Here is a 13,935-nt window from a genome sequence, read left to right on the forward strand (position 1 = left end):
GTAAATAATCCACCGCCACGACCATGTACTTTAATCTCCTTGGTCCTTTGGGGAACAGTACCACAATGTCTATTCCCCATTGATAGAATGGCAATGGGCTGGATATATTGGATAAAGGCGCGGGTGGATTTCCTTGGACCGGGGAAAACGCTTGGTATTCCCTACATGCTCTTGTTAGCTCTGTTGCGTCTTGGTGCACCGTTGGCCAATATATCCCCATCCGGAGCACCTTCCTTGTTAAAGCTCATGCCCCTTCATGTGCGCCTGCTTGGCCTGCATGTGCTTCTTGAAATGCCTCTTTCCCTTTGGCTTCATCTACGCATCTTAGCCATGGTGTTGTGAACCCCTTCCGATACAACTCCGCGTTGATTAGTGCATACGAAGGTGCCTTTACGCGTATTTTACTGGCTTCATCATGGCTATCAGGAAGGATGCCTTGCTGCAAGTAATCTATTAGCGGTACCATCCACGTGGGTCCCGCTGTCGTGAGTGTGTTTATCTATTGTTCCTCTATACTCCTTTCCTTGAGTACTTCGACTAGAACCTTCTTTGATAAGTGGTCGAAGCATGTCGACGCGAGTTTGCTTAGGGCGCATGCCCTCTTATTCTCGCTCCTTGGGATCTGTTTGGTTGTGAATTCCTTGAAGGATTTGGTAAGTTGCCGTACTGTTTTAACGTATCTTTCCATTCTCTTGTCTCTAGTTTCGAAACTCCCATTAACCTGATTAGCAGCCAATCTTGAGTCTGTCAGCGCTGCTATGGCCTCCGCCCCCATTTGCTTGGCCAGGCGCTGGCCGGCGAGCAGCACCTCATACTCCGCCTCGTTATTTGAGGTATGGAAGTCGAAACGGAGGGCATACATAACTTCTTCTACCTCTGGGCTAGTTAAGATTAGACCAGATCTTGAGCCCTCCCTGCTGGATGCTTCGTCGGTGTACAACGTCCACTTTCGACTTTCCTCTGGGATCTCTTTTACTGCCATAATTCCTTCTTTAGATACATCTCCTACTCTTGGGATTTCGAGTAGGAAATATGCTAACGCCTGGTCCTTAATGCTTGTCCTTGGCCGGTACCTAATTTCATGTTCACCCAACTCAATTGCCCACTTTGCAAGTCTGCCTGATGTTTCGGGATTGAGTAAGATTTTGTTGGACAGCGGAAAACGCTTGACATTCCCAACATGCTCTTGTTAGCTCTGTTGCGTCTTGGTGTGTCGTTGGTCAGTATATCTCAATCCGGAGCACCTTCCCTGTTAAAGCTCGTGCCCCTTCATGTGTGCATGCTTGGCCCGCGTGTGCTTCTTAAAATGTCTCTTTCCCTTTGGCTTCATCTATGCAACTTAGCCATGGGGTTGTGAACCCCTTCCGATACAGCTCCCTGCTGATTAGTGCATATGAAGGTGCCTTTATGCGTATTTTTGTGGCCTCATCATGGCTATCAGGAAGGATGCCTTGCTGCAAGCAATCTATCAGCGGTGTCATCCACGTGGGTCCCGTTGTCGTGAGTGTGTTTATCTGTTGTTCCTCTATACTCATTTCCTTGAGTACTTCGATGAGAACCTTCTTTGATAAGTCCCTGCTGGATGCTCCGTCGGTGTACAACGTCCACTTTCGACTTTCCTCCAATATCTCTTTTACTGTCATAATTCCTTCTTCGGCTACATCTCCTTCTCCTGGGATTTCGAGTAGGATAACTAATGTCATATTTACCCAACTCAATTTCCCACTTTGAAAGTATGCCTGACGTTTCGGGCTTGAGTAAGATTTGTTTGATCGGGTAATTCGTTAGAAACTCTATTTGGTGTGCTGAAAATACCGCCTTAAACGTCTTGCAGCATAAATGAGTGCCAGTGCCACTTTCTCCAGGGTGGGATAGTTAAGTTCAGGACCCTATAGCGCTCGGCTAACGAAGTACAATGGATTATGCTCCCCTTTTCTTTTCACAACTAGTACGGAAGATATGGCTTCGGTTGAAGTTGAGAGGTATACTTGCAATATTTCCCCTGGAATAGGGCTAGCTAGCAAGGGTAGTTAGTGTAAGGCTTCCTTGATGCCTTGGAGTGCTTCCTCTGCTGCTTCTATCCATTGGAAGTTAATTTTCTCGATACAGCCCTTTAGTGTGTTGAATAGCGGCATAGCCCTATCAGCCGACTTTGATTTTCCCATTCAGGCATTGCGCGTCCCTTAAAGTGTTTGGAGGTGGAGTTTCCATGAGCTCATCTACCTTTGATGGGTTGGATTGGATGCCTTGCCTAGTAACATAGTATCCTCAGAACTAGCCTTCTTCAACTCCAAAAGTGCACTTGTTCGGGTTCAGCTTCATCTTTGCTTTTTCCAACGTTCTGAAGGTCTCTTCGACATCCTGTAGCATTCTTTCTTCATCCTCACTTTTAATGACCATATCTTCGATGTATACTTCGATATTCCTTCCAATCTGCTTTGAGAACATGGAGTCAACCAAGCGTTGATATGTTGTCGCCGCAGTTTTTAATCCGAACGGCATTTTGGTGTAGCAAAATGTACCGTGATCTGTGTAGAAGGCTGTTCTTTCCTCATCGTATTTGTTCATCAGGATCTGATGATACCCTTTATATGCATCTAGGAAGCACTTTAATTTGATACCTTGTAATGATTCTACCTTTTGGTCGTTTTCTGGTAGGGGATAGCAGTCCTTAGGGCACGCTTAGTTCAGATCAGAGAAGTCGATGCACATACGCCATGACCCATCATGTTTTCGTACCATGATGGGATTGGCTATCCAAGTTGGGAAGATTGCTTCTCTCAAGATCCCCGCCTTTTTCAGTTTGGCTACCTCCACGTTGATCGCCCTATTGCGGTCCCCTCCTTGAGCCTGGTTTAATCATGAGTTTGTGCTCTATGATTTCCCAGTCTACGCCAACCATGTCTGCGGGAGCCCATGCAAACACATGTTTGTATCGTTTGAGGAGATCAACGAGCGCCCATCTGGTGTGCCCTAGGAGGTTGTGGCCAATGTTAATCGTCTGATTGGGGTGTTCTTCGTTGATCACTTCTTTCTCGTCTGCCGGTCTGTCCCGTGCCTTGTTGGTTTACCTTATCATCTCAGCTGGCTGCATGATCGCAAAACATTGCAGTTGCCTTGGCGGTGTGGCCAAGATTGTAGCCAGTCCTTCGCTAGTGTTGAACTTCACTATCCTGTGCATCGTTGACGAGATCGCTCCTAATTTAAGCAGAGTTGGCCTTCCCAAAATGATGTTATGTTCTGCTGAGTGTAGGATCACGACAAAATCGACCAAAACTGTTTTACTCCGCTGCTTGTTGTGAATATTCAGTGTAATTTGAGGTGGATGGTTCCTAATGGCCATAGACTATGTCCCGTGAATCTGACCAACCTTCTCGTTGTAGGTCTTAAGCCATCCTTCCAACTATCTGGGAAGAGGCGAAAACAGTGCTCGTAGATGATGTATGCTGAGCTACCTGTGTCGATGTACACTCTGTGTATGACCACGTCCTTAATAGAGGCTTGGATTATGAGTGGGTTATCACCTATCCAGCCGTCTGGCCTGGGATCATGTGCCAAAAATGTGAGTGCTTGTGTCGTGCCCGCGGGGTTCCTTCGTGCCTGCCCCTCTTGCCGCATATCATGAATATTTCTTTGGGCTGAGTTCCATCTTTCGGAGCTCCTTTGGCATTTTCTACGTCGAATTTGGCACGTAGGCTTCGTGCTATCTCCATAAGATCCCCTTAGAGTTTTTTCTCCTCCATCTCTTTCTTAAGGACTGAACAATTGGTAGTATCGTGTGTTTTTATCGTGTGGTATTCGCAGTACCGTCCTTTTGGTGCCTTTTCTTGTTGCTTGTTTGCAACAGCGTATACCTCTGGTCATCGGTTTCGTCTGTCGTCTCTGACGAATGGCCTGAAGCGACCCAACAGTCTCTTTCCTCGTCCAAAATATCTGTTTCTTTCGGCATTTCTACATGTGTTGTTTTATAGCGCTTGACTGTCATGGCATTCAGATATTCTTGTTTCGCTGCCTCGCCTTCCTCTTGTCTTAGATATCTCTCCACCCTTTCCTTTAATTCGGCTCTCGTCTGTGGTTTTTTGCCCATGAGTTTTTGTGACAAAGGACCTGGCAGGAGTCCCCATGTGAAAGCTCCTGTTATGAGGCCTTCGTCATGACCTAGCATGTCTAACGTGGCATTTGTAAACCTCGTGAAGTATTCTCTTACGCTTTCCTCCTCTATTTGCTTACATATGATGATGGAGTGGGAGTCACCTTTGTACTTACGCAATTGCATGAAGTTTGTGAGAAAGAGATATTTTAGTTGGCCAAAGTTGTAGATGCTACCCGGTCATAACGTTTTGAAGCACGTGCCTGCATTTCCATCGAGGGTGGTCGGGAAGTATATGCACCAAAAATGCCCGTCCAACTTTAATGACGTCATCGTCCATTCGTACGTATCAATGTGGCTATCCGAATCGGTAGTACCGCTATAGGTTTTCAAGTTGGGGAGTTTTGCTGTATTTGGGATTTTGTAATCCAGCAGTTCCTTGGCAAACGGAGATGTGACACTCCGCGACAAGCAATCCTGATTGGGTATGGCTAACGGGCCTTCCACATTATATTGGTGGGGCATGCTCCCCCAGATGACCGTAGAATGCCTGGTACTCTGGGTTGGGACCATAGAAGGCTTGTTGCTGGAACGACAGCTGTAGCGAGTATCCTGGATGAATGAGTTGAGGTTGGGTTGGGATTTGTGTTGGTATAGGTTGCTGATATATGTATTTTTATATATATTTATGTATAACATATCTTAATATTTTAGCCTTTATTATTATTATTTAGAACTATAATATACTTAATATGCTTTGAAATATTTAATTACAGTAAAAATGAGAGTTGGAATGCAAAAGGAAGAGAATGGAGCTGAAAAGATGCAAAAAGGATATTGCTGCCAGATTGACCCCTCTTCAGTGTTTCAGGTATATCTGATGACTCATAAGTCCAATTGCCGAGATTCAAATTGTTCTGAAAACTAGACGAAATTTCCTACGACTTATGTGAGAGGGACTTTTGGCTAATTCGACACTTATCTTATCCAAAATCTGCCTTGAAGATGAAGCATAAAAGCTGGACGGAAATTCCCTCCAAGTTACTTATTCCCCCAAGCACCACTTTCCTTATCTTTATTTGCTTAATCCCTAAGCCACATTAGTTTCCTTATTCCAATCCAACTCTAATATTCCATATAATACCATCTCCATCAACTATAAATACCCCATATCATTCCACCAGTTTCATAATCTATGATATTCCACTTCGACTTGTGCAACAAGAAAACTTCATAGTTGCCGTTTTGAGGGTCTAGGAGGCGGCCGGAAGGCCGTTAAGCTAACGGGAGCGGAGACCGGAAGGATTGGAGAGCGGATACATGTCGGTAATCATATGGGTTGTTAACGTGACCATGTTTAGCATTCCATTGTGTTAGTATTATGTATTTAGTTTCTGATTTGGGTGTAAAAACCTTTTACTTTGTGTTTATGATTGAATGAAGCTTTGATTATTAGACTAATTGCTATATTGAATTGTTTATTTATGTTTAATTTATCTTGTCAAGCTTGTTAAAATATCCTTATGTATTAGTGATAATTATTTTCTGTTAATTATTAAGTAAATTGAGTTGTATGAATATCTGCTTGATTGCTTGTTGCTTATGATTTTGATGACCATCGAGATTATAAGTCTAGGAATAACGAATGTGAAACTAGGATTAACTTGGGAATAAGTAAGTTAATGTGTGAGCCTTGTTTGATGACCATCAACAAGAGGTTAATTGAATGACTAATTTGATTAACTATATTTACAAGTCTTGCTTGATATGAACTGAACACTAGGAAGCATGTTAGTTTAATCAACTGATCATTGTTTGAATTGACTTGTTTGCTAAAGGATTAGTTATAGTGAACGAGAATCTAATCATTTTAGGAATCGGCGAACATGAATAAATGAATTTGTGTATGCAATTATCTATGTTTTTAAGGTGTAATTTATCTAAACCAAAGTACCTGAAGAGATTTGCTTTCCTGTTAGTTTATCGAGAGTTGTTAATTAATTGTTAGTTTGAGATTTATTAAACTATTTGTTTATTCTTTTCGTGTGACCTGTAACCTATAATCAAATCTATTAAATTAATTCACCACCGTTCCCTGTGATCGACACCCGACTTACCTAAGCTATACTGTAATCTGACTAGGTACACTGCCTATAAGTGCATAGTTAGTCTAAGTTTGTTAGGTCATAAATATTAAAATTAGTGGGTACTTTTGTGCACATCAGTTGCTGTCGGCTCATGTTGGTGGTTACTATAGGTTCGCCCTATGTGCATGTCGTAGAGCAGGAAACCGGTGATGGTGTTGTCATGGCTTGTGCAAGCGGTGGGAGCATCGGCTGTGTGCTCGTTGGTATCTGGCTTTGTGGTGGCACATGAAATGTCGGTTGGGTATTCAGTGTTTGGCTTATTGTCATTGTTGCTGGAAAAAAGGGCAGTTGGTGTTGCACCACCAAGGTAAAGAATGGTGACGTTTGGTTTACTGAGAATTGTGTCGCCGTTGGATGAAATGTCAACGGCTTTGGAAGAGGTGTGGCTAACGGTACCGTCCCCATAGTTGGCCACAGTTGTTGAGATGGTGGTTGAGCGGTGGTTTCCATGTTTGCTTCCGATGGTGCGGGGGACGGTTGGGCAAACTGTTGGCTTGTCGGTGGCACCGTGGTTGGCATAGAGCTTGCCTACTGGTGACTTCTTTGGTGGTCGTTATGGGCGGTGGTATGTCGTCCAACGGTGTCATGGAGTGTATGGGGCTGTTATGGACTCGTTCAACTCCATCGCTGTCGTCAGACGCCATGGATTCTATTGAACGGTGGTTTTAGTTTCGTTTTTCGTCACACAAAACGGATGACGCCAAATGATGCGACCTTGCTTCGCTGCTCTGGCTCTATGTCTGGTATGGCACTAGAAGGTATCTGCAAGGTCACAAGAGATAATCGTCGTCAGCCGCTTCCCAGGAGGAGGCTCCCGGAAGAACGCTCCGACGGTCAAGTTAGATGAAGTTTAAGATGTTTCTGGTAAGAATAGCTTGGTGAAGAGTGGTTACGTTTGTTGGAATATTGTCTAAGGCTGCAACTATATTTGGCAAGTATTTGACCCGGTTGTGCATGGTCTTTTTGGGTTGCCTTCACCTGTGACATCCCAAAAATCTCGGCCAGAAAAGACCGATTTTCATTTATGCTATTAAAATATTTTCAGAGTAAATCCTTTTGATTTGAAAGAGTTGCGGAATTTGTTCCCAAAAACAAAACATGATAAAACAATGTTTACCGAAGCATTTCATAAAAGAAATGTATTTTCATTATAATCAAAACTCGGGGTGTCATGTTCCGATACAGACCAATAAGCATAAACAAATACATTACAAGTCATATAACAAATATAAACATATACAGACTTGTAAACAAAACAACTTGATGGATCATCCATCTCATGCCCTTCCGCCACTTCTTGTAATACAATTTAAAACTGAGTGGGTCAGGCTTGGGATCCTGGTGAGCATATAGGGTTTTCAACCCACAATAAATATCATATTTAATTTTCACCAACCAACGATAACCCAATTACCCATTCCCGTTATTCTCACTTTAATGTCCCTAAAACAACTAACATAAGGGACCTAGTCTAAGAATATTTCATCGGGGCGACAACACATGCTTCGGGGGTACCTCAGCAATATAAGTCAAATAAGGCAACCATGAGGGGGATGGAGTACAGCGAATGAACACCCAAGTTCATTAACACCTACAGGTGGCGAACCTGCTAATGTTTCCACAAGACTGTCTAGAATAGCCAGTGGTCGTCATCTAAACTCCGCTAGATGACTCAATCAAACAACAACGAGGCCTCTCATCTGTTTATTACACACCAACTATCTACCCATGTTCTACCCAACATATTAGTAGATAAAAATATACATTTGTATACATAGTTTAAAGAAAACCTGTATAGCATGCTTTAATCAACACATATATCACATAACAGATGAGGCACACACACACATAACACATATCTCATAAAGAAATAAGCAGATCTATAAGATAGAAGAGAGTGAATACACATTCACACATAACACAACCAAATATATACACATAGCACGTATTTTTATATAAAATACTTCATATTATTGTATTAGAAAGAAAATAACTACACACTCACTTGATCAGAAGATGATCGGACAGCAATACGGCTTATAGAAGTAGTATTCCTCAGCAGATCTGGAAGATCTCCTCGAAAATCGAACTTCTCGCGGGCAGAGCTTCGACTCGGGAACCGCACTTCTCGGGATCTTCGGGATCTCGGGACTTGCCTCGGGGCTAGAGTATGATACCGGGGCTTCGGGGTAGCTTCGGGGGTAAAAACGCAGAGCTTCGGCACAAAGATGAGAAGAAATGAGCAAATAAACCCTGAACCCTCGCATCCTATTTATAGTGAAAATATCTGATGGACTCGTCGAGTAGGGGACACCTACTTGCCGAGTCGGTCCATGTGGTGGCTTTCTGGTGGTGCCACGTGTCAACTTTTGGGTGGTGCCACGTCACCCCTATCGCGTGTTAGCCTTCGAACTTAGAAAAATCATAACTATCGCATACGAGCTCCGTTTTTGACGTTCTTTATATCCACGTGTAGGTAAAATCAAGATCTACAACTTTCGTTTAGACTCCGTCGGCTAAATCTTGACCGATCTCAAATTTAACAGTAGGGGGAGTTTAGACTGTTAAATGACCGCGAAGAATTCGTAACTCCTTCATACGAACTCCGTTTTCGTCCATATTTTTACCGTTGAGTTCTTATTAATGATACCTTCAACTCTCATTTAGGTCGCGTAAGCCAAAAACCGCTCGAACTAAAATTCGAGTTTCGGGTCGTGCACTGCTAAGCCGAATCTTAGAAAAATCATAACTTCCTCATACGAAGTCAGATTTGGGCGTTCTTTTTATTGACGCTCTTATCTTAACATATTCTACAACTTTTGTTTAGATTGATAAGGCTAAATCTCTCTCTATCGTAAATTCACTATTTACGCTTCCCGGTGCCGTGCCGGTTTTGCCGTAAAACTTTGACAGGTCATAACTTCTTCGTTAAGACTTGGATTTCGGCATTCTTTATATCTTCGGAATCCTTGTTTCGACCACTACAACTTTATCCAACGATATCAAGTTTATTTTAAACTTAAATTTCGACGCTTATTTTTATTCTTAATTAATCAAACCACATAATTAAGTAATTAAGCACAAAACACATAATACTCAAATAATACAATCTTATTATTTCAAAACGGGTTACAAAGGTTAACTTAGACTATTATATTGCTACAAATGGCAAGCCCGGAAACACAGGCGTTACAATTCTCTCCACCTTAGAATGATTTCGTCCCCGGAATCACACATCAACAAACAAATGCGGATAGCGACTCAACATGTCATTCTCCGTCTCCCAGGTGAGATTCGGCCCATTCGTGTGTTTCCATCGGACAAGCACTAACCCAACCATTTTGCGTCGCAACTTCTTAGTCTTTCGGTCAACAATTGCCTCTGGTTCTTCAATCAACCTTTTGTTCTCATCAATTCTCAATTCAGAAATTGGAATTATATCGGGAACTTCTCCCGTGAATTTCCTCAAATAACACACATGAAAAGTGTTGTGAATTCCATTCAGCTCTTCGGGTAATTCGAGCTTGTAAGCTTGATTCCCAATCCTCTGAAGGACTTTAAACGGTTCAATAAACCTTGGACTCAACTTTCCCCTTTTACCAAATCTTATAAGTCCCTTCCACGGCGAGACTTTAAGCAAAATCGAATCTCTAACCTCAAAATTCATCGGTCTTCGCTTCTTGTCAGCATAGCTCTTTTGACGATCTTGAGCTGCTAACATTCTTTCCCTAATTATTTTCAACTTTTCAGCAGTTTGATGAACCATCTCCGGTCCCATAAACTGCTTTTCCCCAGCCTCAAGCCAACAAGACAGCGTACGACACTTCTGTCCATACAAAGCTTGAAAAGGTGCCATCTTAATGCTCGAGTGAAAACTATTATTATAGGAAAATTCTACCAACGGTAAGTGTTCATCCCAATTACCTAGGAATTCCAAGGTACATGCTCTCAGCATATCTTCAAGTGTTTGTATTGTTCTTTCACTCTGACCATCAGTCTGCGGATGGTAAGCTGTGCTTAAACATAACTTGGTAGCCATTTCCTCTTGTAGACTTTTCCATAACCTTGAGGTGAAATGGCTATCACGATCCGATACAATCGTTAACGGAACACCATGAAGCCTCACAATTTCCTTCACGTAAGAATTCGCAAGCTTTTCCATAGACCATTTCTCTCTGGCCGCTATGAAATGCGCACTCTTAGTGAATCGATCAACGACCACCCAAATCATGTCGTGACCATTCTTTGTTCTGGGCAGTTTAGTGACAAAATCCATAGCAATGTCTTCCCACTTACCCATAGGCACAGGCAATGGTTCTAAACTCCCGTAAGGTTTCTGATGTTGTGTCTTGACTCTCGCACAAGTCACACACTCGGCCACATACTTTGCAACATCAAGCTTCATCATCGGCCACCAGTAGTAGGGTTTCAGGTCCCTACACATTTTAGTGCTACCCGGATGAATTGAGTACATGGTTTTGTGAGCTTCTTCCATCAAAAGATCCCTAATTCCTCCTGACTTAGGTACCCAAATACGATCTTGGAATACCTTCAGTCCATGACCGTTATTACCAAACACCAACGTTTTACCCAAACGTTCCTCCTTTCGGTCATTCTTCTCAGAAGCTTCGCTTTGTGCTTTCTTTATACTTTCCAAAATAGTCGAGACAACTTCAATTCTCAACGCTCTTGGCCTCTTCCTTTCAAGATTGACCTTCCGACTGAGAGCATCAGCAACAACATTAGCTTTACCGGGGTGGTAAAGTATCTCGCAGTCGTAGTCTTTAAGTAATTCTAGCCAGCGTCGTTGCCTCATATTCAATTCTTTCTGATTAAAGAGGTATTGGAGACTCTTATGATCAGTGAAAAGTTTGCACTTCGTGCCATAGAGGTAATGCCTCCATATTTTTAGAGCGAAAACTACCGCTGCCAACTCCAAATCATGAGTCGGGTAATTCTTTTCATGCTCTTTCAGCTGTCGAGACGCATATGCTATCACCTTTTCTCTTTGGGTCAAAACACAACCCAATCCAACACCAGACGCATCGCTATAAACAGCGAAGTCTTCAACTCCATCGGGTAGAGAAAGTATCGGTGCCTCGCATAGCTTCTTCTTTAACTTCTCGAATGCTTCTTTGTGCTTCTCACTCCAAGCATAAGTAGCTCCTTTGTGGGTCAAAGCTGTTAATGGAGTAGCAATCGAAGAAAAACCTTAGATAAACCTTCGGTAATATCCGGCTAATCCTAAAAAGCTTCGAATCTCCGTGGGACTTTTCGGTTGTTCCCACTTCGTCACAGCTTCGATCTTCGCTGGATCAACCATTATCCCTTCTTGGTTGACCACGTGACCCAAGAATTGGACTTCACGAATCCAAAAATCACATTTGGAGAACTTTGCATAAAGCTTCTCCCTCTTCAAAACTTCTAACACTTCTCGCAAGTGCCTGCCATGCTCCTCCTGGCTTTTCGAGTAAATCAGAATGTCATCTATGAACACTATCACGAATTTATCAAGGAAAGGATTACAAACCCTATTCATCAAATCCATGAACGCTGCTGGAGCATTGGTTAGTCCAAACGACATAACCAAGAACTCGTAGTGTCCATATCTAGTTCTGAATGCAGTCTTCTCGATATCTTGCTCTCTTACTTTCAGCTGATGATATCCTGACCTAAGATCGATCTTCGAGAAATAGCTCGAACCTTGCAATTGATCAAACAGGTCATCAATCCTCGGCAACGGATATCTATTCTTTATTGTTGCCTTGTTCAGCTCTCTGTAATCGATGCACATTCTCATACTTCCATCTTTCTTCTTTACAAATAACACCGGAGCTCCCCAGGGCGATGAACTAGGTCTAATGAAACCTTTGTCCAATAACTGCTGAAGTTGCATCATCAGCTCCTTCATCTCCGTCGGTGCTAATCGATAAGGTGCTTTTGCTATTGGCGTGGTTCCTGGTAACAAGTCTATTCTGAACTCCACTTGTCTATCAGGTGGTAATCCAGGAAGATCCTCGGGGAACACTTCCGGAAAATCACACACCACTGGAATACTCTGCATCACCTTCTTTTCTTTCTTAGCATCAATCACGAATGCTAAATATGATGTACATCCCTTGGTCAAACACTTTCTGGCTTTCATTAGAGAAATGATCCCAGAATTCACTCGCCGTTTGTCCCCATACACCATAAATGAATCTTTTCCAGGCGGGTTTACTTTAACTATCTTTTTCTTGCATAAAATTTCGGCATCATTGGCGCTAAGCCAATCCATTCCCAAGACGATGTCGAAACCATTTAGTTCGATAGGCAATAATTCCTCGTGAAACTTATTCCCATTCAGATCAATTAAGATGTTTTTCATACGATGACTAACAGGTACAAACTTGCCACTAGCTACTTCGACTAATAAAGCATCATCTAGTCTATCAATAGGCAAAGCTAGCTTTCTACCAAACTCATGCGAAATAAAGGAGTAGTTGGCTCCAGAATCAAACAATATATGAGCAGGTAATTCGTTTACGAGAAAGGTACCTGAAGCGACATCAGCTTCATCTTTCGCAGCCTCAAGTGTCATCTGGAAGGCTCTTGCCTTCGGCTTTGGTGGAATGTTGGGCCTAGCTGCCTCCTTCTTCTTTGGACAGTCTTTCAAAATATGCCCCTCTTCATTACACCCAAAACACATCCTTTTGTTGTTCGGACATTCATTGGCAAAATGTCCGACCTTTCCACACTTGTAGCAGGTCACATCCTCGCTACATTTCCCAAAGTGCTTTTTCTTACACTTATCACACCACTTCGCCTCGCCTCCCTTTCCTCCAAACTTTTTCGAATCAGATTTCGAAAATTTTCCTTTCTTACCGGAACCAGATGTTCCCTCAAACTTCCTTTTCTCACCAACATCAACCTTGTCAGTGGTTCTCCCCTTGATCATGTTCTCCACAGACTTGGCAGCCCAGATAGCTGCCTCTAGAGTAAGTGCCTGACGTACTGGCACCTCGTACTCCCATGGGAGTCCCTTCGCATATCGGTCCACCTTTGTCAACTCGTCTGGAACGATACGCAAGGCAAACTCCATCTTATCGGTGAAGTTATTGGTGTACTCATCAACTGACATGCTGCCTTTCGTCAATGTCAGGAACTTGTTCTCCAACTCCAACAGATTTTGAGCCGAACAGAACTTGCGCTTGAACTGCACCAAGAATTCTGCCCATGACAATTGCAGTGGCTCATTAGGGCTTAAGGTCTTCCCTAGAGTGTTCCACCAACGAACGGCTCCACCTCGGAATTGACGCACGGCATAGATAGTTTGCAACTTACCTCTGCAGCCACACGTCCTGAAGGCTAGCTCCATTTCGGAGATCCAATCCATAACTCCAATCGGATCCTCCTTTCCATTGAAGGTCGATGGTTTGCAAGTCAAAAAGTCCTTGTACTTGCATCCCATTCCATCATTCCTTCCATCATGGTTATCTTGCCTAACTATCGGTGGGTTGGCTGGACCAACAGACCCACTGAAGTTTCCACCTTCTGAGTGCCCTTCATTTAATTCAGGCTCTTCCACACGAATCGACAGTTCTTCACGATTTTGTTGAAGCAACCGTCTAGTTTCATCCATCTGACGATCCAACATCGTCTGAATCATCAATTGCACACCAGCCATGGTTATTGGCTCAGGTGCTGCTGCTACGACAG

The 13,935-nt window shown here is 43.0% G+C and overlaps 1 protein-coding gene across 1 annotated transcript; it reads right to left on the reverse strand.

Moving 5' to 3' along the window:
- Window positions 1-499: 499 nt before the first annotated feature.
- Window positions 500-982, reverse strand: LOC145066947 (uncharacterized). The gene has a single exon (XM_079014183.1). The coding sequence runs from the start codon at window positions 980-982 to the stop codon at window positions 500-502; it is 483 nt and encodes a 160-aa protein (XP_078870309.1).
- Window positions 983-13,935: the final 12,953 nt, after the last annotated feature.

Source organism: Lactuca serriola, chromosome 8 (genome assembly GCF_051521515.1).
Source record: "Lactuca serriola cultivar US96UC23 chromosome 8, Lser_US96UC23_V15, whole genome shotgun sequence".
Classification (NCBI taxonomy): Eukaryota; Viridiplantae; Streptophyta; class Magnoliopsida; order Asterales; family Asteraceae; genus Lactuca; species Lactuca serriola.